Below are 25,329 nucleotides of genomic sequence, written 5' to 3'. Positions count from 1 at the left end.
TCACTTGGGGAGTGAACCATTGGACAGAAGATCTTCCTCTCTGTCTCTCCTCCTATCTGCATATACACCTTTCCAATTAAAAAAAAATTAAAAAATGGTCCATACTGACCTGTAGAGACAGACACAGAGCCATGGTGCTTCCTGTGGATGCTAAAATCGACTCAATTGAGAAGGCTCTGTGTGGATAATGAAGATGGAGTGTGCTATAGCTACCCACTTTGATAAATAGGTAAACTCAGGCCAAATGAAAAATACGTGTAGGCAAACAAGGTTAGGAGGAGAATTATTCAGATTTGGATCGCAACTACAATCATCAATAAGCATCCCATGGGAATGTGAGGGTTGAGAATAATGTTCACGATTCCTTTATTTTGTAAAAATTGTTTTTCATAATAAAGAGTACATAAAGGCTCTTTTTGGCAGATAAGTGAGAATGTGGAGGCAAAAGGAGAAAGCTGGAATAGGCAGGTAAGATGAAACACTAAGCAAGTATTTCAGGAGGCAACACCTCCCTCTTAATCCTGCCAACCCCCAGCATCCCATCTGCGCTTCAGGTGAGGATGCTCGCTCCATCCAACCTGATGAGTTGGGAAACATTGCATTAATAGAAGGATGTTTAAATCATGCTATAGGTAGTATCTTTCTAAAGATTTTTTCTTATGAAGTAAACAGGAAGAAAGCCACACAGCGTGGATACTTACCTCAATTGATTGTTACAAATTGTATTTTTTTTTAAAGATTTCTTTTTATTGGAAAAGCAGATATACAGAGATGAAGAGAGACAGAGAGGAAGATCCTCCGTGTGCTGATTCACTCCCAGGCGGCCACAATGGCCAGAACTGAGCCCATCCAAAGCCAGGAGCCAGGAGCCTCTTACAGATCTCCCATGCGGGTGCAGGGTTCCAAGGCTTTGGACCGTCCTCAACTGCTTTCCCGGGCCACAAGCAGGAAGCTGGATGGGAAGTGGGGTTAGAATCGGTGCCCAAATGAGATCCTGGAGCATGCAAGGCAAGGACTTTAGCCACTAGGCTATGGTGTCAGGCCCATAAACTGTATTTTCATCCTTCTCGGCTATTCTCTCTCACCCCATGTAGGCAGCTCCTTCCATCTCTGTGCCCTCATTTCACCTGTTTGTAACACTTACACTGGGGCATACCTAGAAGCGAAATGGGTTCTTCATGCCATATGAATCAAACAACTTCAGAAGATAGTACCAAACCTTTTTCCCAAAGTGACTGTATCGATTTACTTAATCACCAGCAGATATGAGAGTTCTCATTATGCCACATTCTTCCAAACACTTGGTATCCAGGGGCCAAGAGTTCCATTTTGGCCTCCCATGTGGGTGGCAGGGGCTCAGGCAGGCACTTGGACCGTCTTCTGCTTAGGCAAGGAGCTGGATGAAAAATGGAGTGGCCAAGACTGCAGCCTAGTACTCATGTGGGATGCCAGTGCTACAGGTGGCAGGTTAACCTGTGGCACCACAGCACCAGCCTTTTTCCCTGGGATTCTTTTTTTTTTTTTTTTGTTAAAGATTTATTCATTTTATTACAGCCAGATATACACAGAGGAGGAGAGACAGAGAGGAAGATCTTCCATCTGATGCTTCGCTCCCCAAATGATCCGCAACGGGCCGGTATGCGCGCTGATCCGAAGCTGGGAACCTGGAACCTCTTCCAGGTCTCCCACGCGGGTGCAGTGTCCCAATGCATTGGGCCGTCCTCAACTGCTTTCCCAGGCCACAAGCAGGGAGCTGGATGGGAAGTGGAGCTGCCGGGATTAGAACCAGCGCCCATATGGGATCCCGGGGCGTTCAAGGCGAGGACTTTAGCCGCTAGGCCACGCCACCGGGCCCTCTCCCTGGGATTCTTAAACCTTTTATTGAAATAACTTTAGACTTGCAAAAAAGTTGCAAAAACTAATAGAAATTTCCCATGTACCCCTCACCCAACTGATTGATATCATCTTGCAAAACCAAGAAAACCATATTACTATTATATTATTAAGTAAACAGTGGCTCATACTCCAATTTCACCAGTTTTTGTGTCACTTGTGTATTTGTGTAACTAATGTATAACACATATGGGTTTGTGTAACCACAAGGTGAGTAAATGGGTCTTTTGTGGGTTAGACAGGCTAAGGCAGACACCAAAAAAAAGCCAGCAGAATCGGTACTGATACAGAATGTCATGTAATACATGAGTTTGTTTTTAAGTTACTATGATCAAAAGGCAGTGATTGGAAAAGCAGCCAGTTGTAATAGCTGAATACACTCTCATCTTGGCACCCTGGGCGTCTCCATGCTGGGAAAGCTGTGGGCATGGGTAGAGAGCCACTGATTGAAGTCCAAGTCCACTTCTCAGTAGGCAGACTCATAAGGAAGATGTGATCCCACCTTATCCTTCCTTGCACTTGCTACTTGCTGACAGGCCTCTGTAAGTAAGGTTGCTGAAATGACTTCTGCTCACACCTATGCAGTGACTGCTCCTGCCTTCCGGCTGCCACCCAGGTTCCTGTCTCTGCTCTAGACCCGCTCCTGAACCTCACTCCAGAATCTCCAAGCCTGACAGTCCTCTTCCAAGCAGCCAGGGAAGAAGGCCATGCAAACAGCTCCCAGCAAGGCATCTATATGCCTCACATCCCAAAGAAACCTTTCATTGCCTCGGCTTGGGAGTTAATCCCATAACCAAGGAGTGGTCACCCTGGGCCATGAGTCTATCCACAGCACACAGGGGAAGTGCCCATCACTTTTCTGGGTTCTCACTAAGGCTACCTGCAGATGGTGCCCATGCCAATCCATAAGTTTCACAGCCTTGGGCGGTTGTCTGGCCCCCAGAATGAGCTTGGCTGGCATGCAGGATGGGCCAGAACTGCCACAGAGCTCAGGAGCGAGGCCCATCCTTGTGCCACAGAGCTCAGGAGCGAGGCCCATCCTTGGGGATGAAGTTGGTGGAGACATCCTGGCTGCCTTGTCTTTCTTTCTTTTTTAAAAGATTTTTTTTTTTTTTTTTTATTACGAAGTCAGATATACAGAGAGGAGAAGAGACAGAGAGGAAGATCTTCCGTCCGATGCTTCACTCCCCAATTGAGCACAACGGCCGGTACTGCGCTGATCTGAAGCCAGGAGCTAGGAACCTTCTCCAGGTCTCCCATGCGGGTGCAGGGTACCAAGGTTTTGGGCCGTCCTCAACTGCTTTCCCAGACCACAAGCAGGGAGCTGGATGGGAAGTGGAGCTGCCGGGACCAGAACCGGCACCCATATGGGATCCCGGCACGTTCAGGGCAAGGACTTTAGCCACTAGGTCATGGCACCAGGCCCCACCTTGTCTTTCAACAAGATAATTGTGAAGCATAGTCTACAAAGATTTGCAGAGGAGTCCAGTGAGAGGAAACCGCAATTTCCTCGCTTCATTCTCTAATGCACCCTTTATGTTTCTGCTCCCTCTCACCATGTCTTCTGGGGACAACCTCCCAAATACACTACCTGTACCCAAGCCTTTGCCTCACAGGAGAAACACCTTAAGAGACACCTCTCTTAAGAGAAAAAGTTATCTTCTAGAGAGCCCCAGCAAGACCTTGTGTCTCTCAAGATAATTATTAAAACAAACAAACAGAAAGAGATCTGGACCTCTAAACCATGTTTGCAGTGAAAAGTATCCTTGCTCACATCTCATTTTTAATCCTTAGCTCTTAGAACACAGGGTAGGGGCGGGTGTTTAACATAGCAATTGTCACCTCTTGGAACATACGGATCCCACATGGGTGTGGGAATTTAAAGGCACAATGATTCTTCTTCGGCTGCAGCTTCCTGTTAACGCCCATCCTGGAAGGCAACAGGTGGTAGGTAGTTCAAGTAGTTGGGGCTCTGCCACCCATGTGTCCATGGGAGACTTGGATTGTCTTCCTTACTCTTGGCTTCAACTTGTCCAAGTCCTAACGATTTCAGGCATTTGAGGACTGAACCAATACATGGGAAATTCTTTCTCTCCCTTTCAAGTAACTACCTTTTTTTTTTAATTTATAAAGAAATGAGGGGGAGGGGTGCTGGCGTCATGGCCTAGCAGCTAAAATCCTCACCCTGAACGCCAGGATCCCATATGGGTACTGGTTCTAATCCTGGCAGCCCTGTTTGCCATCCAGCTCTCTACTTGTGGCCTGGGAAAGCAGTTGAGGATGGCCCAAAGCCTTGGTACCCTGCACCCATGTGGAATCCCAGAAGAGCTCCTGGCTCCTGGCTTTGGATCGGCGCAGCTCCAGCCATTGTGGTCACTTGGGGAGTGAATCATTGAACGGAAGATATTTCTGTCTCTTCTCCTCTCTCTATATGTATATCTGACTTTGCAATAAAAATAAATTAATCTTTAAAAACAAAAGAAGTGGAGCAGCCTAACACAAACTGGCACCCATAGGGGATGCTGGTATCACAGGCTGTGGCATTTATTAAAAGAAAAGAAAAGAAAAGAAAAAGAAAAAGAAGGAAAGAAAGAAAGAAAGAAAGGAAGGAAGGAAGGAAGGAAGGAAGGAAGGAAGGAAGGAAGGAAGAAAGAAAGAAAGAAAGAAAGAAAGAAAGAAAGAAAGAAAGAAAGAAAGAAAGAAAAGAAAAGATAAGAAATATGGGGACCCGGTGCAATGGCTCATTGGCTAAATCCTCGCCTTACACATGCTGGGATCCCATATGGGTGCCAGTTCAGGTTCTGGCTGCTCTACTTCCCATCCAGCTCCCTGCTTGTGACCTGGGAAAGTAGTGGAAGACGGCCCAAAGCTTTGGGACCCTGTACCCACATGGGCGACACAGAGCAGGCTCCCGGCTCCTGGCGTTGGATTGGTTCAGCTCCTGCCATTGTGACCACTTGGGCAGTGAACTAGCAGATGGAAGATCTTTTTTTCTGCATCTCTTTCTTTCTGTAATTCTACCTTTCCAATAAAAATAAATAAGAAATACATCTCAAAAAATAAATATGAAACTACAAACTAGGTATTGAGATCTGCTGGGTCTTGGGACTTAACCTGTTGTGACACTCCTTCTGGAGCACTGAGAAAGGACTGGGTTGGGGGTTTGGGCCAGCAGCTAAGACACTTATGTTCCACACGCAAGTTCCTGGGTTCAACTCCAGCTACGCCTCTGACTCCAGCTTCCTGCTGATGTGGAAGGAGACACCAGGTAAGGATGCAAGTAGCTGGCTCCTGTCACCCACGTGGGAGAACAGGGGTGAGCTCCCTGCTTCTCACTTCAGCTCTGCCCCAGCCACATGCAGGCCTCTGGGGGAGTGAAATAGCAGATGGGAACTCTGTGTCTCTCAAGATAATTATTAAAACAAACAAAAACCTTGAATGTTTCGCAGGCTGCTGTGACCCAGCTCTTACATGCCATGTGCTGGTAACACCAACCTACCCACAAGCACCATCTGTGTGAGGTGCCATACCTGCCACAGTGCCAGCTACTGTGACACAGCCCAGGAGACATTCTTGGTTTGACTTAAAATCCAGGTTTGCATTCTCAGCTTAACCAGGGCCACAACCCAGCTGCACTTCATCTGCTTCTGGGAAACAAGGCAGGATTCAGCCTTCAGACATGTAGTTTTTTGGCACAACGTTTTTTTAGATTTTTCACTCATGGCCAATGTTTAAATGCTGAGAAGTTTTATATAAAAATCTAAAATTGGGGCCAAGAATGATCAAGCCAAGTTGTTTAGAGAGGCCTTGACAGGGCCCAAGCTTCTCCTAGTGTTGCAATAGAATGGTGGGAAGTGAAAAAAAATCAGGAATACGCCTGATGTTGACAGGCTGCTGCTGTTGCTTTTTTTTCCTTAAATTATTTATTTTTATTGGAAAGGCAGATTAACAGAGAGAAAGAGAAATAGAGAGAAATATTCTCTATCTGCTGGTTCACTTCCCAAGTGGTTTCAATGGCTGAAGCTGAGCTGATCGGAAGGCAGGAGCCTCCTCTGGGTCTCCCATGCAGATGCAGGGTCCCAAGGCTTTGAGCCAGCTTCTACTGCTTTCCCAGGCCACAAGCAGGGAGCTGGAAGGGAAGTGGAGCAGGTGGGACATGAACTGGCACCCATATGGTATCCCAGCACTTGAAGGGGGGAGGTTTAGCCAATTGAGCCATCATGCCAATCTGGCAGGCTTCTGAAAGCAAGTAACCTATAGAAACAGAGCATCTGGTCACCTAGCCAAATTCAACCGTGAGCACTGGCTGCTCTTTTGATAGAGCTGGCAGCTTACCCACTGCTGTCCCCGCCTGGCCTGCTTCCCTCCCTTCAGCTTCCTGCCTGCCATGGTCCCTTGATTATGTAATTCCTGCTTTGTCCTAACAGCTCCTTCTCAATACCACTGTCTACAAGGTGCTGCCAGAGTGTACACATGAGAGCTCATTTTAGGCTCACATATTCTTTTTTTAATATATTTTTTAAAAAGATTTATTTTTATTTTTATTGGAAAGGCAGATATACAGAGAGGAGCAGAGACAGAGAGGAAGATCTTCCATCTGTTGACTCACACCCCAAGTGGCCATAATGGCCAGAGCCGAGCTGATCCAAAGCCAGGAGCCAGGAGATTCATCTGGGTCTCCCACGCGGGTGCAGGGTCCCAAGGCTTTGGGCCATCCTTGGCTGCTTTCCCAGGCCACAGGCAAGGAGCTGGATGGGAAAAGGAGCTGCCGGGATTAGAATCGGTGCCCATATGGGATCCTGCTGTGTTCAAGGCAAGGACTTTAACCACTATGCTATCGTGCCAGGCCCAGGCTCACATATTCTTATAAATAGGCTTTTTTTTTTTTAAATAAAACTTTGAAATTTTGATTTCTTATTTGAAAGGCGGAGAAGAAATATGAAAAAGAGTAGTTCCATGTGCTGATTCACTCTGTAAATTCCTACAGGCGAGGCTGGGCCAGGCTGAAGCCAGAAGGTAGGAATTCATTCTGAGCTACCTAGGTAGGTGGCAACTGTCCATCACCTGCCTCCCAGGGTGTGCACTGGCAGGAAGCTGAGACCAGAAGTGGAGCTGGGGCAAAACCTGAGCACTCTAATGTGGATGTGGATGTTAAGGTGCTGAGCTGGGCCAAGGCCTTAATTGCTGCAACAGTTGCCCAGCCCTCACCTTATATTTGAACTGAGATTACTAAGGTTCAGACCTGCAGGCATGTTTGCCCAGGGCCACCCCGGGTAAGATTTGACCCTGACACCACGGAGGTGCAAAGCAGGATTGCAACCATCAAGCTGTCCCAGAACCATGACTAGGGTATTGTAAGGTTCACTTTACTGCAGCTGGAGTCAGCACTACAGAAGCTGCTCCACGTTCCAGAACCAGCACGCAGGTGTGTGCCCACCCAGATGGCAACAGAGCAGAAGGTGGGAAGTGATGGGGGAAATGGAGCACCCGGTCATCTGAGGCTTAAATGTGCCCGGATTGTCCTCGAGGGGAGGAGAAAGAGAGATTAATTGGGGACAGGCCATTCCAGACCCTCTGGGAGAGAACCTCTACCCACATCTGTGCTGAGAGGGGCACAGGTGGGCAATGAAACAAGGGCTAACGCTGTTGGCACGGACCTGTCTGGCTAAGGGTAGCTGGAGGTGTGGTGAGTGGAGATTAGGTGGCTCTTTGAGTCCTCCGCTCGGGAACTGCAGTGCGCAGTGAGGGAGGGGAGAAGAGAAAGAACTTTGCCAAAAGCGCGCAGTTCCACTCAGCCCATCCAGTGAGAAGCTCCAGAGCCCGAAGTATGGGAGCCTTGGCCAGGAGCCCGCATCAAAGGCCTGGAGCGCCCTCATGTGGAGTCGGAGAGTTCAGCAGGCAGGCGGCGGGGCCGGGTCGGGAAGATGGTGGAGGAAGCCGCAGCCACGCTGGTGAGCGCGCGCGCCAGGCTCCCCCTTCCCACCTGCTCCAGGGCGCGCCGCCCGCGGGAGGGAACACGGGAGTCCGAGGCGGGTCGGATTCCCAGCCAGCTCCCTCCTCACAGGAGGCGGCCCATTATCCGGCGTCGTTAAAGAGCAATTAGATGGAAATTAAGCCGTGAACAAGTATTGATTATCTCATTAAGGCCGGGGAGCCCGCCCTGTCGGGGAGGGGTTTGCCGCTGCTCACCCCATTATTTGCAAGGTGAAACCTGCCGTCGTCGAAGCCCGGTGATGTATCGATCTCGCCTCCACCCCTCTCCTCCAGACTAAGCGTGTTTGAGGGAGGCCACGCCAGGGGTGTGTCAAATAAAGCAAAAGCGCTCTTCCCCCACCCCGAGGACTTTATCTTTCCTTCTGGCCCCCAGTCTTTTCACCTGATGCTTTCTTCAGAGGAAGCAGGCGATCAGAGAGACTGTTCACTTCTCAGACAGGAGAGGAAAAGAAAGGGAGTGGGATTCTCGCCTGTTGAAGAGTTTGCCTTGGCCCCAACACCGCACCCAGAAGAGAAGGGAAAGGTTTGAATCTGTTTCACTGCTATCCCTAAAGCTAGAGCTACCTGGGACCACTCTACCTACAGATGGGACTTAAAAACTTCAGAAACCACAGGCACTTTCTTGGGTGTCAGTATTCACCCTGGCTCTGCTTCTAGCTGGCTGTGTGATTGTAGGCAAGTCACTTGCTTCCCTAGGCCACAGAGTCCTCCAAAGAATGGGGGTGGAACGGCCCTACAGATTCAACAGTCAAGCACCCAACTGGGGGCAGGGGAGCTCTTGGGTGTGCAGTTGAGTGTCCCAATCCACCTGCCCCCACCCCCAGGAGCTGGCCACCTCAGAGGGGACAAGACATGGAGCTGGTAATCCCAGAAATAATAAATCCCGATTATAAATTAGAAGACGGAGTGCAGGTGTTGCTTAATAAGGGTGGGAGGGGGAGGAGCTTGCCCAGGAAGCAGCTGCTTCTGTCCACAGGCAGAGAAGTACACCAGAGCCCAGGTGAGTAAGTAAAACGCTGGCCGCTTGGCCCTGGAGCCCACAGCCCCATGGCCGGGAAGGATCGCAGGGATAGGCTGCTACGAATTAAGGCCAACTCATAAAGATGGTTTATACGCTGCAGTGAGACTGGATGAGATAGAGAGGAGGAGGCGTCTTGAGGCAGGTGGGGTCAAGGAAGCCTATGGGAGGAAGCAGTGGGCCTTTCGTGATTTCAGGTCTGAAGCCTTTGGTAAAACGCGGGGAGGGAAGGGGAGGGGAAGGGGCACCTTGCTTCACTTGCACTGGGACCTGGCCTGACCTCTCAGCGCGCACCCAGAGTGGAGACTCAGCGGGTAGCACTGAGTGAGTCTCCCCAATTCTCCCGGATTCACCTGAGAGCAACCGAGGGGGCAGGGTGGAAAGGCCGCAGGTGGCGCGCCTGCCCGGGTGGGGCTGGCCTGTGCCGAGCCAGCGGCGCCGCTGCCAAATCTGGGCTCATCTCCCTGCCCCGGAGCTGGGCAACTATTAATCTTCGTTGACGGGTTCTACTGTCCTAATTGAGAGGTGGAGAGAGTGGCCCAGTCCGCCCTAAAGGTAGAAGCGGCTAATGGGCCTCTTCATCACCGCCAGGAGCCGGTCCCCGGCGGAGAGAGAGAGCGCTGGGCGTCGCGGCAGGTGAGGGGCGGAACTGTTGGCGGCCCTCTAATGAAGCCTACGGGCCCCAGCCAACCCGAGCTGCGAGCGCCAAGAGGAAGGCAGTGCCAGGACCAGAGGGAACTGCGCCCCCTCGACCCCTCTCAGCTGCGAGCCCACATGGTGCCAGGTATCTCCGGAGGTCTCTGGAGGGCACAGTGCTGAGGGTGTCCACTCAGGCCTGCTTAGACTCAGATCTTTCAAGGGGTGGGAGGCATCGGATGGAATGGGAGGAGGGTCTGAGATCCCAGGGCCCCCAGCACAAAGTGGGCGTTCCGAAATGTCTGCTAACCTCCAAGGCCTGTGCCCACGTGTGCAGGGCAGAGATGCCCGCATCAAGTGTGAGCTCCTTGGGCTTCACCATCTAGAGTGTCCAGTCAGCATCCTCTGCCTTCTCTATTGACTCAGTTTTCCTTCTGAGATGGGTTTCTAAGCTCACCCACGCCATCCCCACAACCCTCCTACTTACGCGGATGCCCCAAACTCCAGGCTATGCTACCAAGACCTGAGGCTAACCCCATGGTCTCAGTGCGGTCACTCCCACTTCCGCCCCCATTCTGACCCACATTGTCGAGGGACTGGGTGGGCGGGGCTCTACAGGGAGAGCTGGATCCCCCTCAACCTCTTCCGCCCTCCCCCAAGAGCCCCTGCGTTCCGCGGGTCCGGCTTCTGTATGGGTTCTCTCTCCTGCCCCCGCCGCCTCCAGCCGCATCAGAAATATATTGTATTCTTACCTAATCCTGTTCAATTACAGCATAATAAAACACATAATAAAAACCTAATTCATTTTTCTCCGGCGGCCCCCCATCTCCCGGCGCCTTCCTACTCGGGATTAAAAATTTGTCTTCATGTTTGTGGCACCACAGTCCCGGAGCCTACACATCTTTAATGCATGAGCCAGGGAGCCAGGGACCCACGGGTTCTGCACTATTCATTCGGCGGGCGGCGCCTGCCTACACTTAGAATGCGGGCCGGGAGGGGCGGGGAAGAAATCAGGCGGGACTTGGAGCTGCGAGGGGCCCTAGCTGTACCTGCCCACTCTCACCCCGGGGGATCTAGTGACCAGGAGACGTCTGCCCAGTCCGGCAGACCCGGTGTGGCCTCCGGGGGGCTTGCCGACGCGAGTCTGTGAGCATCAAGCTGGCCCAGCGGGAGATGCAGGTGCACCTAGGAGGCAACCTGGAAGGAACCCTGCTGTCCGCAGCCACCATTCCCTCCTCTGCTGACCTCTCTTCCAAGCTTCTGCCACCAACCCTAACCATTGTGCCCTGTCCCTACAGGCTCCCTAACAGCTTGTGAACCCATATGGACCACCCTGGACTACTAAAATAATGTTGGAGCTTCCCAGAAAGAATGGTGAAGAATCCATTAGGAAGTCAGGGTACTTGTTGAGTTGAGAGAAGGCAGGGCTGAGACCCAACACAGCACACCAGATCCCTTCCTTTCTTCATCTAGGACAGAGGTCCCCAAACTTGACAGGTTCATTGAATTCTTAGATTTTTTTTTAAGTAATTTTGCACAACATCCTTGATCAACATATCTAACAGCTTTCTTTAAAAAAAAATAATTACTTTTATTGAAAAGTCAAATCTACAGAAAGGAGAGACAGAAAGAAAAATTAACTAACTGCTGGCTCACTCCCCAAGTAGTCACAGTGGCCAGAGCTGAGCTGATCCAAAGCCAGGAGGTTTTCCTGGGTTTTCTATGTGGGTGCAGGGGCCCAAGAACCTGAGCTAATATCTGCTGCTTTCCCAGTCCATGGGCAGGGAGCTGATCCAGAAGTGGAGCAGTTGGGGCAAAAACTGGAATCCATATGGGATGCCATCACTACAGGCACAAATGCTCCTGGGAAGGCAGTGGAAGATGGCCTTGTGGGAAACCAGAGAATCTCTCTCTTTCTCATTCTGCCTTTCAAATGAATATTTTTAAAAAGTAAATGGAGAGGCCAGTGTAACAATGTAACAGGCTAATCCTCTGCCAGTATTCCATATGGGTGCCAGTTCTAGTCCTGGCTGTTCCACTTATGATCCAGCTGCCTGCTTGTGGACTGGGAATGCAGTACAGGATGATCCAAGTCCTTGGGCCTCTGCATCCACATGAGACACCTAGAGTAGGCTCCTGGCTCCTATCCTCAGACTGGCCCAGCTTGGCCATTACAGCTATTTGGGGATTGAACCAATGGATGGAAGATCTCTCTCTCCATCTCTCTGCATAACTCTTTCAAGTAAAATAAATACATCTTTAAAAACAAAAATTAGTGGGGGCTCGGCAGCGTGGCCTAGTGGCTAAGGTCCTTGCCTTGATCCCATATGGCCGCTGGTTCTAATCCCGGCAGCTCCACTTCCTCTCTATCTCTCCTCCTCTCAGTATATCTGACTTTGTAATAAAAATAAAATAAATCTTTAAAAAAAAAAAAGAATTATTTAAAAAAAAAAATTAGTGGGCCTGGAGTGGTAGCCTAGTGTCCAAAGTTCTCGTCTTGCATGTGCTGGGATCCTACGTAGGTGCCGGTTCTAATCCTGGCAGCCCTGCTTCACATCCAGCTCCCTGCTTGTGGCCTGGGAAAGCAGTTGAGGACAGCCCAAAGCCTCGGGACCCTGCACCTGTGTAGTAGATCTAGAAGAGGCTCCTGGCTTCGGATCGGCGCAGCTCCGGCCATTGCAGCCACTTGGGGAGTGAATCAGTAGACGGAAGATCTTCCTCTCTGTCTCTCCTCCTCTCTGTACATATCTGCCTTTCCAATAAAAAATAAATCTTAAAAAAAATGGAAGCTGTCTCCTTCTAGATTGCCTTAAGTGATGGCAACTTGGTGCCAACCCCAAGAAGGTGCCAAAGAGGAAGGGGGGTTACGCCTGGTGGAGCTGCCAAAAGGAGTGGCATTGGCAGGCACAGGGAACTTGCCTGGGAGAGGTGGCTTTGATCACATGAGGTGCTTTCTCCTCCACCTCCTCCCCTGTGCTTGGTACTCCTGGAGAGGGACAAGGGGCAGGGCTGAACTTGTCCTCTTGATGGGTTTCCTATCCAGGGGCGAGCTTCACTGTGTCCAGGGTACTTTCCAAATCAGACGGCCCAGAGGAGTTGGTCACGCCTCCCAGGAACTGGGAATGTTTCCACCCGTAGGTGTCTGTCACGCCTGAGGAACATGTTTCCCCATATCACTGAAGCTCTAGCTGCTCTTTGGGTTGAGACCACCTCACAGTTTTCAGGTTCATTGAGGTGTCAAGCAGATAGAACCACTGTGAGCTTGCCTAGGATCAGTGCAGGGACAGAGTTAGGGCACTCTGGGATTCCATACTCATTTAGTCCAGCAAGCAAGAACTGAGGGTCTACCGTGAATGAGGCACCCTTTCAGGTGCTTTGGGCTTATATAAGAGGGGCTTGAAAAAGGTCATGGAAAGTGTGCATTGGTCACAAATCATTGCTTTCGGATTCTGAACACTTTCCAACTTCAATTACAGTCCGAACCAGAAGTGCTCCTTCTGGGGGAAAATGCATCTGTACAGTGAGGATTTGCTGGTGAGGGGGAAGAAGGTCTTTAACCAGAAGGAAAATAGCCCAGCAGCTTAGCTGGTCAATTTAGACAGGAACATAGCGAAGCCTTGAGCCAAAGCTCTGCGGGGTCCACCCACACGCACATTCCAGGCCTCTCAGTAAAGCTGCACAACCTCCTGGGTCTGAGAAGCTGGAAAGGAGAACGTTACAGAGGATTACAGCCCGGAGCGGGGGCTGCCAGTGGCTCTCCGGCAGCCTGGGCTGGGACTGGAGCTGGGTCTCAGTGAGGGAGAAGTAGGTCAAGGAAGAGAGAGAAGGGAGAATCCCAGAAGCTCTGTTCTGGGGGGGGGGGGGGAGGAGGGTGCTCCTTCTGGGTCAGATTCCACCCCCACGTCTGGCCAAGGGTGGTCCCAGCCTCAGGACGGGATGGCTGCAGCGCACGGAGATGGGGGAGAGGAGGAGGCACCCGACGTCTGTGGGGTAGGGACTGTGTCCCCGCAGGCAGGAAGGTGCTCTGGGCTCCCTCGGCCAGGCGCAGAGTCTAAGCTGACAGGGTTCAGCAAACGCTTCTTGTACGGCTGGGTGGGACGGGGAAACCGGGGAAGGGACCATCGGCGCGGGAGGAATGGCCAAACCCCCGAGCGGCGGCTTAGGATCAGGCCTCGCGTGAATCCTCCAAACCTCGCGGATTTCCGGGCAGGAAGTCCAAGGGCGGGCACAGGGAAGCTCGTAGATTTCGAAACTGTACAGAAGGGGAGGTTGATTTGGCGAGTATGTTATTCCGAGACAGGGAGCAGCAAGGAAGCAGAGCCCAGACGCAGGATCCAGACTCGGAAAGGAAAGGCTACCGGCAGCCGCTAAAGCCGTTGCCCTGGAAACAGGAAGAGGGTGGGGCCTGGCCTAGCTTTGACGGACAGGATTGAAGCCGGGGCGGGACTCTGCTGCCGGTTGGCCGAGTCTGGTGGGCGTGGCTTACTTCGATGACAGCTAGGATCCGGGGGCGGGGCTTGAAACTGCCAGGTCTGAGTGGGAGGAAATTGGGCTTCGCTTTGGGAGGGACCTGACTAGCCCAAGCTGCAGCCTGGTCAGACTAACATCACAAGGCTGGTACAGAAATTGGCCCTAAACGCCTGTCCCTAGGATGGTGGCTTCATCATTTCCAGCGATCCCACAAAGCGGCAGGATCTCTCACTTGGCCCACTTCCTGTGGCTAGGCTAGACTGGGGTGCCAGACTGGAGCCATTTTCCCCCTTAGACCGTGTGTGCACAGTTCTAATGGGGAGCAGGGAGGCCCTGGAGTAGATGAGGCCAGGTGAGGGGCAGCAGCCGGGGAGGGAAGGCCAAGGAGAGAGATGTAGAGCTGGGCAGAGCAGTGACGACAGTGCCTGCCCCATCCCATATACACATGCTAACTTCCATGAAAATGGCACTTCTATGGAGGCAGCTTGGAAAGTCTTCCTGGCTGGATTTGTCCCTGGAGAGGCTGTGGAGTGCCCTGTACATAGTCTAGTGTGCTTAAGGAAGTGGTGTAAGCAGGGAGGGGAGGCAGCCAGAAAGCACTGCTTCCTGCCCTGCCCACCAGTGTCTGGGCACTCTTCTCTCTGACACGGTTTAGCACTACCTGCAGAGCACAGTTTGTTTGTTTGTTTGTTTGCTTTTAATGTTTCTGCATGTATTTCCCATCTACTTGAAAGACACAGCTCTTTCACCCATTGGTTCACTCCCCCAATGCCTGCAACAACCAGGGCTGGACTATGCCAAAGCTTGAACCTGGAACTCCATCTGGCTCTCTGATTGTGTAGCAGAAGTCCAAGCACTGGAGCCTTCCTCTGCCGCCTCCCAAGATGCTTTGTACGGGAAGCTGCGTCAGAGGCAGAGCAGTTGGGACTTGAACAAGCACTCCAATATGGGATGTGGGCTTAACTCGCTGCGTTAGAATGCCTGCCCCAGACAACTCCGTTGTATAATGTTCTTAGTGGTTTTGTTTTGTACAGATTCCTGCACCTCACGCCCCAGCGAGGTTTATCTTATATAAATTATCCAATGACATGCAAGGCCTCTTTTTAAGATTACCAAAGGCACAACTGTAACCACAGAAGGACTCCAGGGGGCACAGTGGGAGATGCTGATCTGACTGGCAGGCTGTGGTGGAGTTGAAACTGCATCTCCAAGGGCTGCTCTGCATGTAATCTACACTGAGGATCTTTGCTTCTACCCCAACCCTGACACTCCCAAGTTTGGAAATCCCTTAATGGCGTTAGTAAAAGGTTTCTGTGCACTGTTGACCTGCATGTTTTACAGGGGTGTTAAAAAAAAAAAAAAAGCTGTTCACAAAGATGATGTCCTGGAATGTACAAGGGACCAGAACAATGACCTCAGGCTTGGCTGGCAGCTGGCAGCTGGCAGCTGAGAAGTCTAACATGGCGCCCTTGAAGACACACAGACCTCAACTTCAATCCTGGCTGTACCGCCTCCTCACGGTGTAGCTGTAGGCAACTTTCTTCCCATCTCAAAGTCTGGGGCATCACTAAGAAGGAGCATTGCGTGTGACGTCTCTCAGGTGTGGTTCTAAAGACTGACGCAATAGGGCCTGGTGGCGTGGCCTAGCGGTTAAAGTCCTCGCCTTGAATGCCCCGGGATCCCATATAGGTGCCAGTTCTAATCCCGGCAGCTCCACTTCCCATCCAGCTCCCTGCTTGTGGCCTGGGAAAGCAGTTAAGGATGGCCCAAAGCTTTGGGACACTGCACCCACATGGGAGACCCGGAGCAGGTTCCTGGTTCTGGCTTTGGATCGGCACAGCACCAGCCGTTGCGGCTCACTTGGGGAGTGAATCATCAGACGGAAGATCTTCCTTTCTGTCTCTCCTCCTATATATATATATCTGATTTTCAAATAAAAATAAATAAATTTTTAAAAAATGGAGTACCGAAACTTTAAAAAGTGTCCTAATATGGGATGCTAGCGTTGCGGTGGCTGCTTGACTCACTATACCTCAACACCAGCCCTTCTCATTCTCCTCCCACCCTACCTTTCAAATATGAAAGTAAACAAATACAATTTTATGAAAGGTAGATTTTTGCTAAGGAGAGGAAATTTGCTTGAAAACAAATTACCTTGGGCCTGGCCGTGTGGCCTAGCGACTAAAGTCCTCGCCTTGAATGCCCCGGGATCCCATATAGGTGCCGGTTCTAATCCCGGCAGCTCCACTTCCCAGCCAGCTCCCTGCTTGTGGCCTGGGAAAGCAGTCCAGGACTGCCCAAAGCTTTGGGACCCTGCACCCGCGTGGGAGACCTGGAAGAGGTTCCTGGTTCCCAGCTTTGGATCGGCGCAGCACCAGCTGTTGTGGCTCACTTGGGGAGTGAATCATCGGACGGAAGATCTTCCCCTCTGTCTCTCCTCTTCTTTGTATATCTGACTTTGTAACAAAAATAAATACATCTTAAAAAAAAAAAAATAGAAAACAAATTACCTGGCAAGTGATTTTAGCCTGTTCCAGTGGTGACTTGAAAGGGCATGGAGGTCATGCTGTTGACCTGGCAGCTTCTTGGATGGAGCTGGGCAGTTCTCAGAACATACCCACCCCCACACACACACACACGCACATACACACACCACACACACTCTTCTCTCCAGAGACCTAGATCAGCCTCCTCCCCAAACCCCTCCCCACTCCAAGGAGACTGCACTGGTGGGTAACTAGGTGCTCAGCCCCCAGCTAAGGACACGAGGGTACCGCGGCTGTGCCATCCAGGGGCCACAGAAGCCCCTCCATTCCAGTAGTCAGTGTGCTGCCAGGAGTCGGGGAATGAGATTGCCTCCTCTAATAGCAGAGCGCCCCCTGCTGGGAAATGAGACAGAAGAGGAGGCAGGCGCTGGTGACCTGGCCCGGGCAGGAAGGGCTTCCCACACTCAGGAGATGAAGGCAGGTATTTAGTTTATTGAAAACCAGTGACATCACAGCTGTCGTCCCAGGTGGGGGTTGCCTGGGAAGTGCTCCAGAGGATCCTGGGGGGCCTGCCGTTGCCCTCTTCCCCAACTCCTGACTTTAGCCAGTGGTCATGGGAGTTGCAGTCCAGAATTAACTCTAAACTTACCCCAGTCTCTACTCCCCAAGCCTGGCTTCCACCTAGACCACCCTGTGATGCCTGGACCCTTCTTTCCTGGGGTGCAGGTGGAGGTAGGAACAGGGCCAAACCTCAACAAAGAAGGAGCTAAGGCAAGGGCTCTACTAATCCTATGACAAAGGTCAGTGGGACACAAAACTTCATGTTAGGCTTACACACTTGGGACACCCATGAGGGTGTCCTGGCTGCATCCACTTGGATAGCTGTGGGGTTTGAGCACCATGCCCACAGCTGTGTCCCTCTGTGAGAGGGTGTGGTGGCAGCTCTTCAAGGGAAATACTTTTCCTGCAGGGTTGGAGAAAGGGTTGGAATTGCAGGATTCCAACTTGCTGGTCATGGAGTCAATGCAGATCAAGGACTTGTCGGGTGGCACTTAAAGATGCCACACAGCAAGGACAGCAGAGGCTGCTGGCACCACTTTGCTCTAGTACAGAAGAGGCATGCAGAGCTGTCCCCAGGTGTGGGAGTGCCCCTGCCTCCCTCACCCCAATGTGGCTTCCTATGCCAGCCCATTTCCAGAGTCAGCTTTGGGAGCCAAGTCTCAGAAACCTGAAGGATTCAACTTTGGCCTCTTGGTGCCCTTGGTCCCTGGAGAGGATGCCTACTGCTGGCTTCCAGGACCAAGTGCACAAGCACATACATGTATCACAGATATAGATGTGGATACACAAGCACGGGGAGGAGGAGCTGTGGGGCCTGGCTCTCTGAAACAAGACAGGAGACAAAGGGGTTTTTGTGAGCACCTCCCCCAGCCTAATGGGTTGCTGGTGTCTGGCTGCTCCCCTAACCCACTCACCCCGGCCTCCCACCCTGTACTAGGCAGCTAGGCAAGTGGCAGGGATAGCAAGGTGCTGGGGAAGCAGTAGCCCGGGGCAGTGAGGAATGAGGCACTCTGACCCCATCCCTGCCCTCAGAGCCCCTTGTTGTAGTAAACCACTTGGATGCTGGGCGCTTGCTCGCTGATCTGAGCTCTCAGCTCCGGCTCCAGCCTGCTCACTTGTATGGAGCTGCAACAGAACAGCACAGGTGGGCTGACTTGGGCCCAGGGCCACCTCTCCTTCCCTCTCCCTCTCCCACTGCCGGAGGGCATTCTCCCACCCCCAGAATCAGGTGGAAAGGGCCAGAGATGCAGAAACCTGTCCAGAGCCCCCAGCCAAGGCCAGGGGCAGCACTTACCTCCTCTGGGGAAACAGGGCACAGCACAGGGGCGTGGCGAAGACCAGGCTGGAAAGGAAACATATTGGGAAAGTTGGAGACACCTTTATCCAACGCTGCTGCCTCCCCCACACCCACCACTCCCTGGGGGTGGAGACTGATGAAAAACAAAGGATCTCTGAGGAACAGGAAGACTAACCCTGACTCTAGGATCCGGCCAATGGCAGACCCTGCAGTGCAGGCATCTAGAGCCTAGAGAAGGACCAGGAATGAAATGCGTAGGATAGCTCTGGTGTCCCCAGTGACACCAGAAGGTGAAGTCTTCACTGTTGGGACTACTCCTTTAGATATACAGCAAGACTGTCCAGTATTCCCAGACACAAACAAGCAAGATGCAGGAATGCATACTGAATAGAAACATCTTTGGGCCTGGCAGAATGGCTTAATTAGTTACTCTTCCCCTTGCAAATGCCAGGATCTCCCATGGGCATTGGTTTGTATCCCAGCTGCTCCACCTCCCATCTAGATCCCTGCTTGTGACCTGCGAAAGCAATCAAGGATGGTCCAAAGCCTTAGGACCCTGAACCACGTGGCAGATCCAGAAGAAGCTCCTGCCTCCTGGCTTTGGATTGGCTCACCTCCAGCCGTTACAACCATTTGAGAAGTGAACTAGCAGATGGAAGATTCTTCTCTTTGTCTCTACTCCTCTCTGTAAATTTGCCTTCCCAATCATGACTGGATATGAACTGTACTACTGTAACAATATGGAGGAATTCAATATGGGGGGAGGGCTTGGGGGAGGGTTGGGGGAATCCCAGAGCCTATGAAACTGTGTCATAAAATGATATAAAATTAAAAAAGAAAAAAATTGCCTTCCCAATAAAAATAAACAAATCTTTTTTTAAAAAAGGAGGAGAGCTAGAAAGGAATATTTTCCTTGCGCTGATTCACTCCCCAAGTGGCCAGAGCTGAGCCATTCCGAAGCTTAAAGCCAGGGGCCTCTTCCTGGTCCCTCACACAGGTGCAGGGTCCTAAAGCTTTGGGCCGTCCTTGACTGTTTTCCCAGGCCACAAGCAGGGAGCTGGATGGGAAGCGGGCCCACCTGGACTCGAATCAGCACCTGTAGGAATCCTGGTGCATGCAAGGTGAGGACTGTAGCCACTAGATTACTGTGCTGGGTGCAAAAATAAATAAATAGAAGGAAAGAAGGAAAGAAGGAAAGAAAGAAAGAAAGAAGGAAAGAAAGAGGAAGGAAGGAAGGAAGAAAGAAAGACAAAGAGAGAGAGAAAGAAAGAAAAAAAGAAGGAAAGAAAGATCTTCAAGGCCACTGTGGAAGTGATGCTCCCACATACCCCAGCTAACTCTGACACTTACCAGAAGCCCACCAGTCCCACCTGCAGAGGCGCCCCCAGCCAGGACCGACGCTGTGGGGAAGACAAAGAGACAATGGAATGGCTGGTGGTCCTACCTCCTGACCCCCATTCCATCCACAGTGCCTCCATTCATCAGGGCCTGCCTGGGGGTCTTTGGGTATATGGTTTTTCTGTTTCCCAAGCTCAACAAAGGGCTGGGACTTCCACATGACACCACCCACCCCAGCCAGACCTGTGCGTTGACACCATCCCTGCCATCCCACCACTCACTGTCACCTCTCAGGGTTGGTTCCAGGGCACCTGCTGACCTCTTCTCTTCCCTCAACTCCTCTGGGCACTGCATCCTTGTCCAAGCCTCCTCTCTGAGCCCCCCTGCCTGCCCTCATCCCAGTGGCATGACTCTGTCCCTTCCCAGATGCATCTGCTCTGCATGCTGATCTCCATGTACTAAAGACCACCCACAGGGTTCCTCAGATGTTCCTGCTTCAGGCTCTTCACGTGATTTTCTCTGTGCCTGAAATGTTCTTCTCTGTACTCTGCCCAGCCCTCCCCTTTCCATGCACCCCATGCTAAAATATGCGTTATACATAGTTGGTTGCTCACTGAATATGAATAAATGCTTCTGCCAATTGCCTGTACCTTACATTTCTGTGTATGTGTGTATGTGTGCACGTTGAGGGTGCTGATGACTAGACGATGGTGTCAAATGTGACTATCACAGTCCACACCTGTGTGACAGAGACCCCCAGAGTGACATCAACTTCTTTTCTTCCCTTGTCTTCGCCTGATCTGCTATGCTCCTTCGTCCCCCAGTCAAATTCATTCTTCTTGAATGGATAAAGGCAGACCAGGGCAGGAAGCAGGGTGTCTGGTCTTGAATTCAGGCCAGATTGGAGAGAGGGCTGGAGCCTGCGCCCCTCCCCTCCCGGGCATGGTGAGCCAAGGCCGCCTACCTTCAGGAAGTCTTTCTTTTCCAGAGTGTTCATAATCACAGGGGGGATGGCTGAGGGGAGAGAAGGCAGGGAAGGAGGCTGTTAGTAGAATGAAAGTGGAGAACCCTAAAGAAGGAGACCCCATTTACAGCCCCCCTACCCTCCCTACAGTCTTACCCAAAACCTCCCCCAACACCCGAGCCTGCTGTGCTTCCCCCTGCCTCACCCATGGCAGGGATGGCCATGCAAATTCTCGACACCACCACTTGGAAGATGCCCTGCTTGGCTGCAGTCACTGAGTGCCCAAGCCTCTGCCCTGCCTCATCAGTTACCGGGATGCCCACCTGCAGCTCCCTAGGAAGGAACAGGGGAGGGGACAGGGGTCAGATTGTGGGAGGGGCCCCAGGCCATCACACTTCCCAGACTGGTTCACCTGTCTGACCAAGGATTCCAGACTTGAACTGAGATAGCAGCTCATGTCTGGGGAGGGAGAGGAGTGCCCTCACACAGGGCTGGTGAGTGTATGGCTGGACAGTGTGCCCCAGACATAAGCTGGAGGTCACTCACCTCTGCCTCATCAGGGGGATGTTGATGCAGTTGGCAGCTGCCACAGCCGCAAAAGGCACGAATCTGCCCACCAAGGCAGGCAGGTGCTGGTGGAGGAGAAAAGATATGCATCATTCAGTAGCTCTGAGCTGGTGAGAGTCTCTGTGGAGAGCTGTGTGGTTAGGACGAGGTCAGGATTAAGCAGTGATGGGAAGGCAGGGCATATAACATGAATGGGGCCCAGCAAGGCAGGGCACCTTTACCTTGGTGAGGGACTTGAGTCCCAAAGCCGTGGCTACTGCCCCAGTGGTAGCGCTCACATAGGCTGTTCCCAGCTGCCTGTGGATGGAAAGACCAAGGTCACGAGGGAGCAGTGAAGAGGCAGGTCTACGACTCTCTCCTTCAGGGACAAGTCAGAGCCTCCATGTGTGACCTTGGTAGCTTCCTTGCAGAGAAAGCTTTGCCCTAGCTCCAGCTTAGGCTTGTTAGGAAGCTCCCAAAGCATGTCCTGGAGGAACCCCTGGCTGGCAGGCAGGTAGCTGGGGTCAAGCTAAGCACATCTGGCTGCTGCACCCCCAGGGAACTAAAGACAGGAACAGAGCCCCAGGAAACAGAGGAGCATTCCAAGAGGCTTGCAATCATCCTGGGGTGTGTGTTCTTACCCCACAGTGATGGGAGCATCGCCACTGCGGTTGGAGTAGTTGACAACAGCATTGAAGGACTGATTGACCCACTGCCAGAATACCACAGTTGGCGTCTTCCTGGAAGAACAAAGACATTTACTTCCACCCCTTTTACACTATCCCTCATCTTGCAGTCTGCGATGAAACCCTCCAGGAGAAGCCCTTAGCCCTGCATGCGCCCCCAACATACCCAGTTACAAAAACACACCCACTATACCCAGGCCTGGAGAGATTGGCTCCAACCATCTTCTGTCCAGAGAGTGCCAGAGCGGAGCACCTACTCACCAAGCCTTAGCACACTCAGGGAGAGGCATGGGCTAAGACCTGCCTGTAGAAGGTGAGCATGCAGCCAGTGATGGTCATGTTCATGGGGACCTGGGCTGACATGCGACCAATCAGGACCACTTTCTCTCCTGTGTCTGGGTGGAAAGCAGAGTCGTACACATACTTGGCCCTCCACAGCTGGTCTTCGGTGAGCCCCGGAGTGAGCACGCCAGCCCTGCAGGAGTTGGGAAGCAACTGTATCCCCCACCTCGGGCACCAAGGAACTCCTTGTCTTTGGGGGAGAGCCAAAGCTTCCCCTTTCCATTCTCCTTCTGGGCACACACACAAAGGTTACCCTTCTGTTGATCAAGTGCTAAATCTTAAGAAATAGGGGTTCTCAGTGAGTCCCAAACAACAGGAGGTGCTACAAGATCTTTTCCTCCTGAAGACAGAGAGAGGGATGTCCTCTGGCCTCTCTGGCTCTCTCTCTGAGCCCCACCACCCCTGCTGAGGGTGGTCCAGCAGCGGGGAAGGTCCTAAAGCAGGGTCTGCAAAGCATAGAGCAGCCTCCCACCTGCTTCAGCCAAGTACCCTTTCATCCTAGTGGGTCAAGCTCTATGCCACCCACAGGGTCTGTGATGCCAGAACACAGGGCTGCACAGGGGGTAGAGGAATAGGCCCAGCTGACTTTCAAGCTTAGGGAGGCAAGTACCCTATCAGTGGGGAGGGGGTGGAACCCCTGGGGTACAAGGTCAGATTGGAAGAGTCACCTGTAGTTCTGTACGATGTTCCGGGAAGCTTCCAGCTGTGCCCCGGACAGTAGGAGATTCCGGGGATCAGTTACAGTGAAGAAATGCCGGGCTCTGCCCAGGAACGTGCTTTGGTCCCAGCGAGGCTCTTGGATATTGATATTTAAGGGCAGTTCACCCATTTTCTGCAGGGCAAGGACATGGTCAGAAGGCTCCAGGAAGGGGTCTGAAAACTCTGCCTGGGGAGACTTTGGTGGCCCTGACCTGTTCCCTACTGGTCACAGGGACATTGAAGAGCTCAAGGTGACTCTGGGAAGGTAAGCAAGGGTGGAAGAGAAGTCGTGTCCTAAGCAAAGTCTTGGCCAGGCACCTGCAGCCTTTGGAGAGGGGGAGGAGAAGAGCTGCACCAGGAACTCAGATTTCCACGAGCTTTTCCTGATGTTGGTGAGCAGGGACTTACAAGAATGTGGTTGGTCAATATGGACATAATAGCATTGCCCACCTCCCTATCCCCCTGAACCTTTTTTTTTCTTTCTTTCTTTTTCTTGTTTTTCCTTCAACTATAGTTAACTATGTAAAGATTGTCAACAACAATACAATAAAATGAAAAAAAAAATATTTTCACCCTTAAAAAAAAAAAAAAGAATGTGGTTGGTGCGTAAGCAGCAGCTAATCACGTGTACCCACTTGTGTTCTCTGGCTGCACAAAAATACGCAGCATTGCAAGCCCAGGTTTTTGTCAGCTCTAGACCCCCAGCTGCCCTGAGACCTGGATACAGACGCCTAAGGCGGTTTGAGAAGATGGTAAAAGACACGCCACCTTCCAGTACACACTCGTGATTGGAAGACAGCACGGGCTCACGGGTCACCCCAGGGCTTATCTGCTCTAGATCTCCAACCCTGAACTCCTGCCCACAGTCATGTATCTGCCCAGGGGCATGCACAAATCCCCTATCCAGACCCATCTTCCCCAGCATTCCACACCCCCACCACCCATGCACCCAAGCTCTCAGTGCTGGGCAGGACTGGCACACGCTCCCATCCTCTAACAGCTCCTGGCCTTCAGATCAGAGCCCCATTCAGCGAATGCCCCTCCACGCAGCACAGACAGCAAAGCCCACAGCAGCCATCTGACTGTGCTGGGTAAAATCCTGCAGAATGACTAATCCTCTCCAACCCCACTTCCTCCCTCCCAGGAGGACACACCCTCCCCTCTCACACACTCACATTCACATACCCATGTACCATCATGCACGCCCCACCCAGACATACACCAGGGTGGATACTTCCTGTGCACACCAGCTCCAGAAGACCTTTAGCTTCTCCCTCTGCCCTCCCCCACACTATCACCATCCGAGAGCACTCACAGCCCCACTCCCACAATCCTCCCCCGGCTCCATCTCCCCCGCACCTCCCGGGCCACTACAGAGAGGGAAACTGGATTCATGGGGCAGCCTCCGTCTCCCACCCACAACCTGCAGCCCTCACCTGCGCTTAGCTCCCGAACCCGCTAGGCACCACGAGCACTCACGCCCTGCAGGACTCTCGGCTTCCGCAGCTCTCAGACCTTTCTCTCCGCGCGTCGCCGCCGCCCTCCCAGCCAACACGCGGGACGTCACGCGTGACGCTGAGCTGCGGGGAGGGGCAGGGGCTCCCAGAGCGCGTCTGCCCGCGGGCCTGGGGATTGGCAGAGCCTGAGAACTGTGGGTGTCATTGGGACCAACGGGGCAGGTCCTGCGCGGTTTCCCTGAGTCAACCGCGATGCGGGATTCAGTCCAGTCCCCGTCCCCAGCCAGGCAGAGGGAATGGGGTGTTGCGGATGCCGTCCCTTGGAGCTGCAGCCCCTGGTGGATCCTAGGAGGCCCCGGGCCCGCAGCTAGCGGTCCAGGTGCCCTAAGAGGGAGGAGAGGAGTTGTCTGAACACAGGGCGCCCGCGGGCGGCGTCGAGGGGCTGCCCTCTGGCGGTGCGCCTGGAAGGACTTGGGAACCGCGGGCTTGTTTACTTAACAGCAGCCTTAGCAACGGCCTGGGTCAGCTTGGCCCCCAGGGTTTCTTCCCCGGGACCCAAAAGCTCCCGGCTCAGCCAGGTGACATACCCCATTTAGCCTTCAGGGGTGGTCACGGAGAGGTGGCAATTCCAAAACGTAGGCAGTTAGCTTAACCCGCAGAAGACACGGTTCTAGCGGGAAGAGGCAGGCGGAAACGCAAATTCTCAAGATGCGAGGGGTGCAGGCAATCTCGGAACGCGCAGAACTCAGCCACCTCCGGGCCAGTTGGCCAGCGTCTGCGGCGGGCGTCAGAGGGAGGCACCGGACGGAGTGACTGGCGGTCCCCGCAGCCAATGGAAACCCGGAGCTGCTCGGCTCCCGCAGCGTGGGCGGGATTCCCGGTGGCTGCAGTGGAGGCGCCCGCAGGCGACTGGAGCGGACAGCAACCCACATGCGTGCAGGT

General features: G+C 52.5%; 1 protein-coding gene across 1 annotated transcript; it reads right to left on the bottom strand.

Annotated features, from left to right (window-relative positions):
• Positions 1-16,969: 16,969 nt before the first annotated feature.
• Positions 16,970-25,187, bottom strand: SFXN3 (sideroflexin 3). The gene is made up of 11 exons (XM_058671930.1): positions 24,367-25,187; positions 22,900-23,063; positions 22,190-22,364; positions 21,845-21,939; positions 21,446-21,521; positions 21,204-21,289; positions 20,863-20,990; positions 20,658-20,707; positions 19,706-19,755; positions 18,353-18,400; positions 16,970-18,183 (listed from the first exon to the last, which is right to left on the bottom strand). The coding sequence occupies exons 2-11, from the start codon at positions 23,058-23,060 to the stop codon at positions 18,087-18,089; spliced, it is 966 nt and encodes a 321-aa protein (XP_058527913.1). The 5' UTR covers positions 23,061-23,063; positions 24,367-25,187; the 3' UTR covers positions 16,970-18,086.
• Between the last annotated feature and the right edge of the window lie 142 nt (positions 25,188-25,329).

Source organism: Ochotona princeps, chromosome 13, assembly GCF_030435755.1.
Source record: "Ochotona princeps isolate mOchPri1 chromosome 13, mOchPri1.hap1, whole genome shotgun sequence".
NCBI lineage: Eukaryota > Metazoa > Chordata > Mammalia > Lagomorpha > Ochotonidae > Ochotona > Ochotona princeps.
This window is presented reverse-complemented; position numbering and strand designations above follow the sequence as displayed.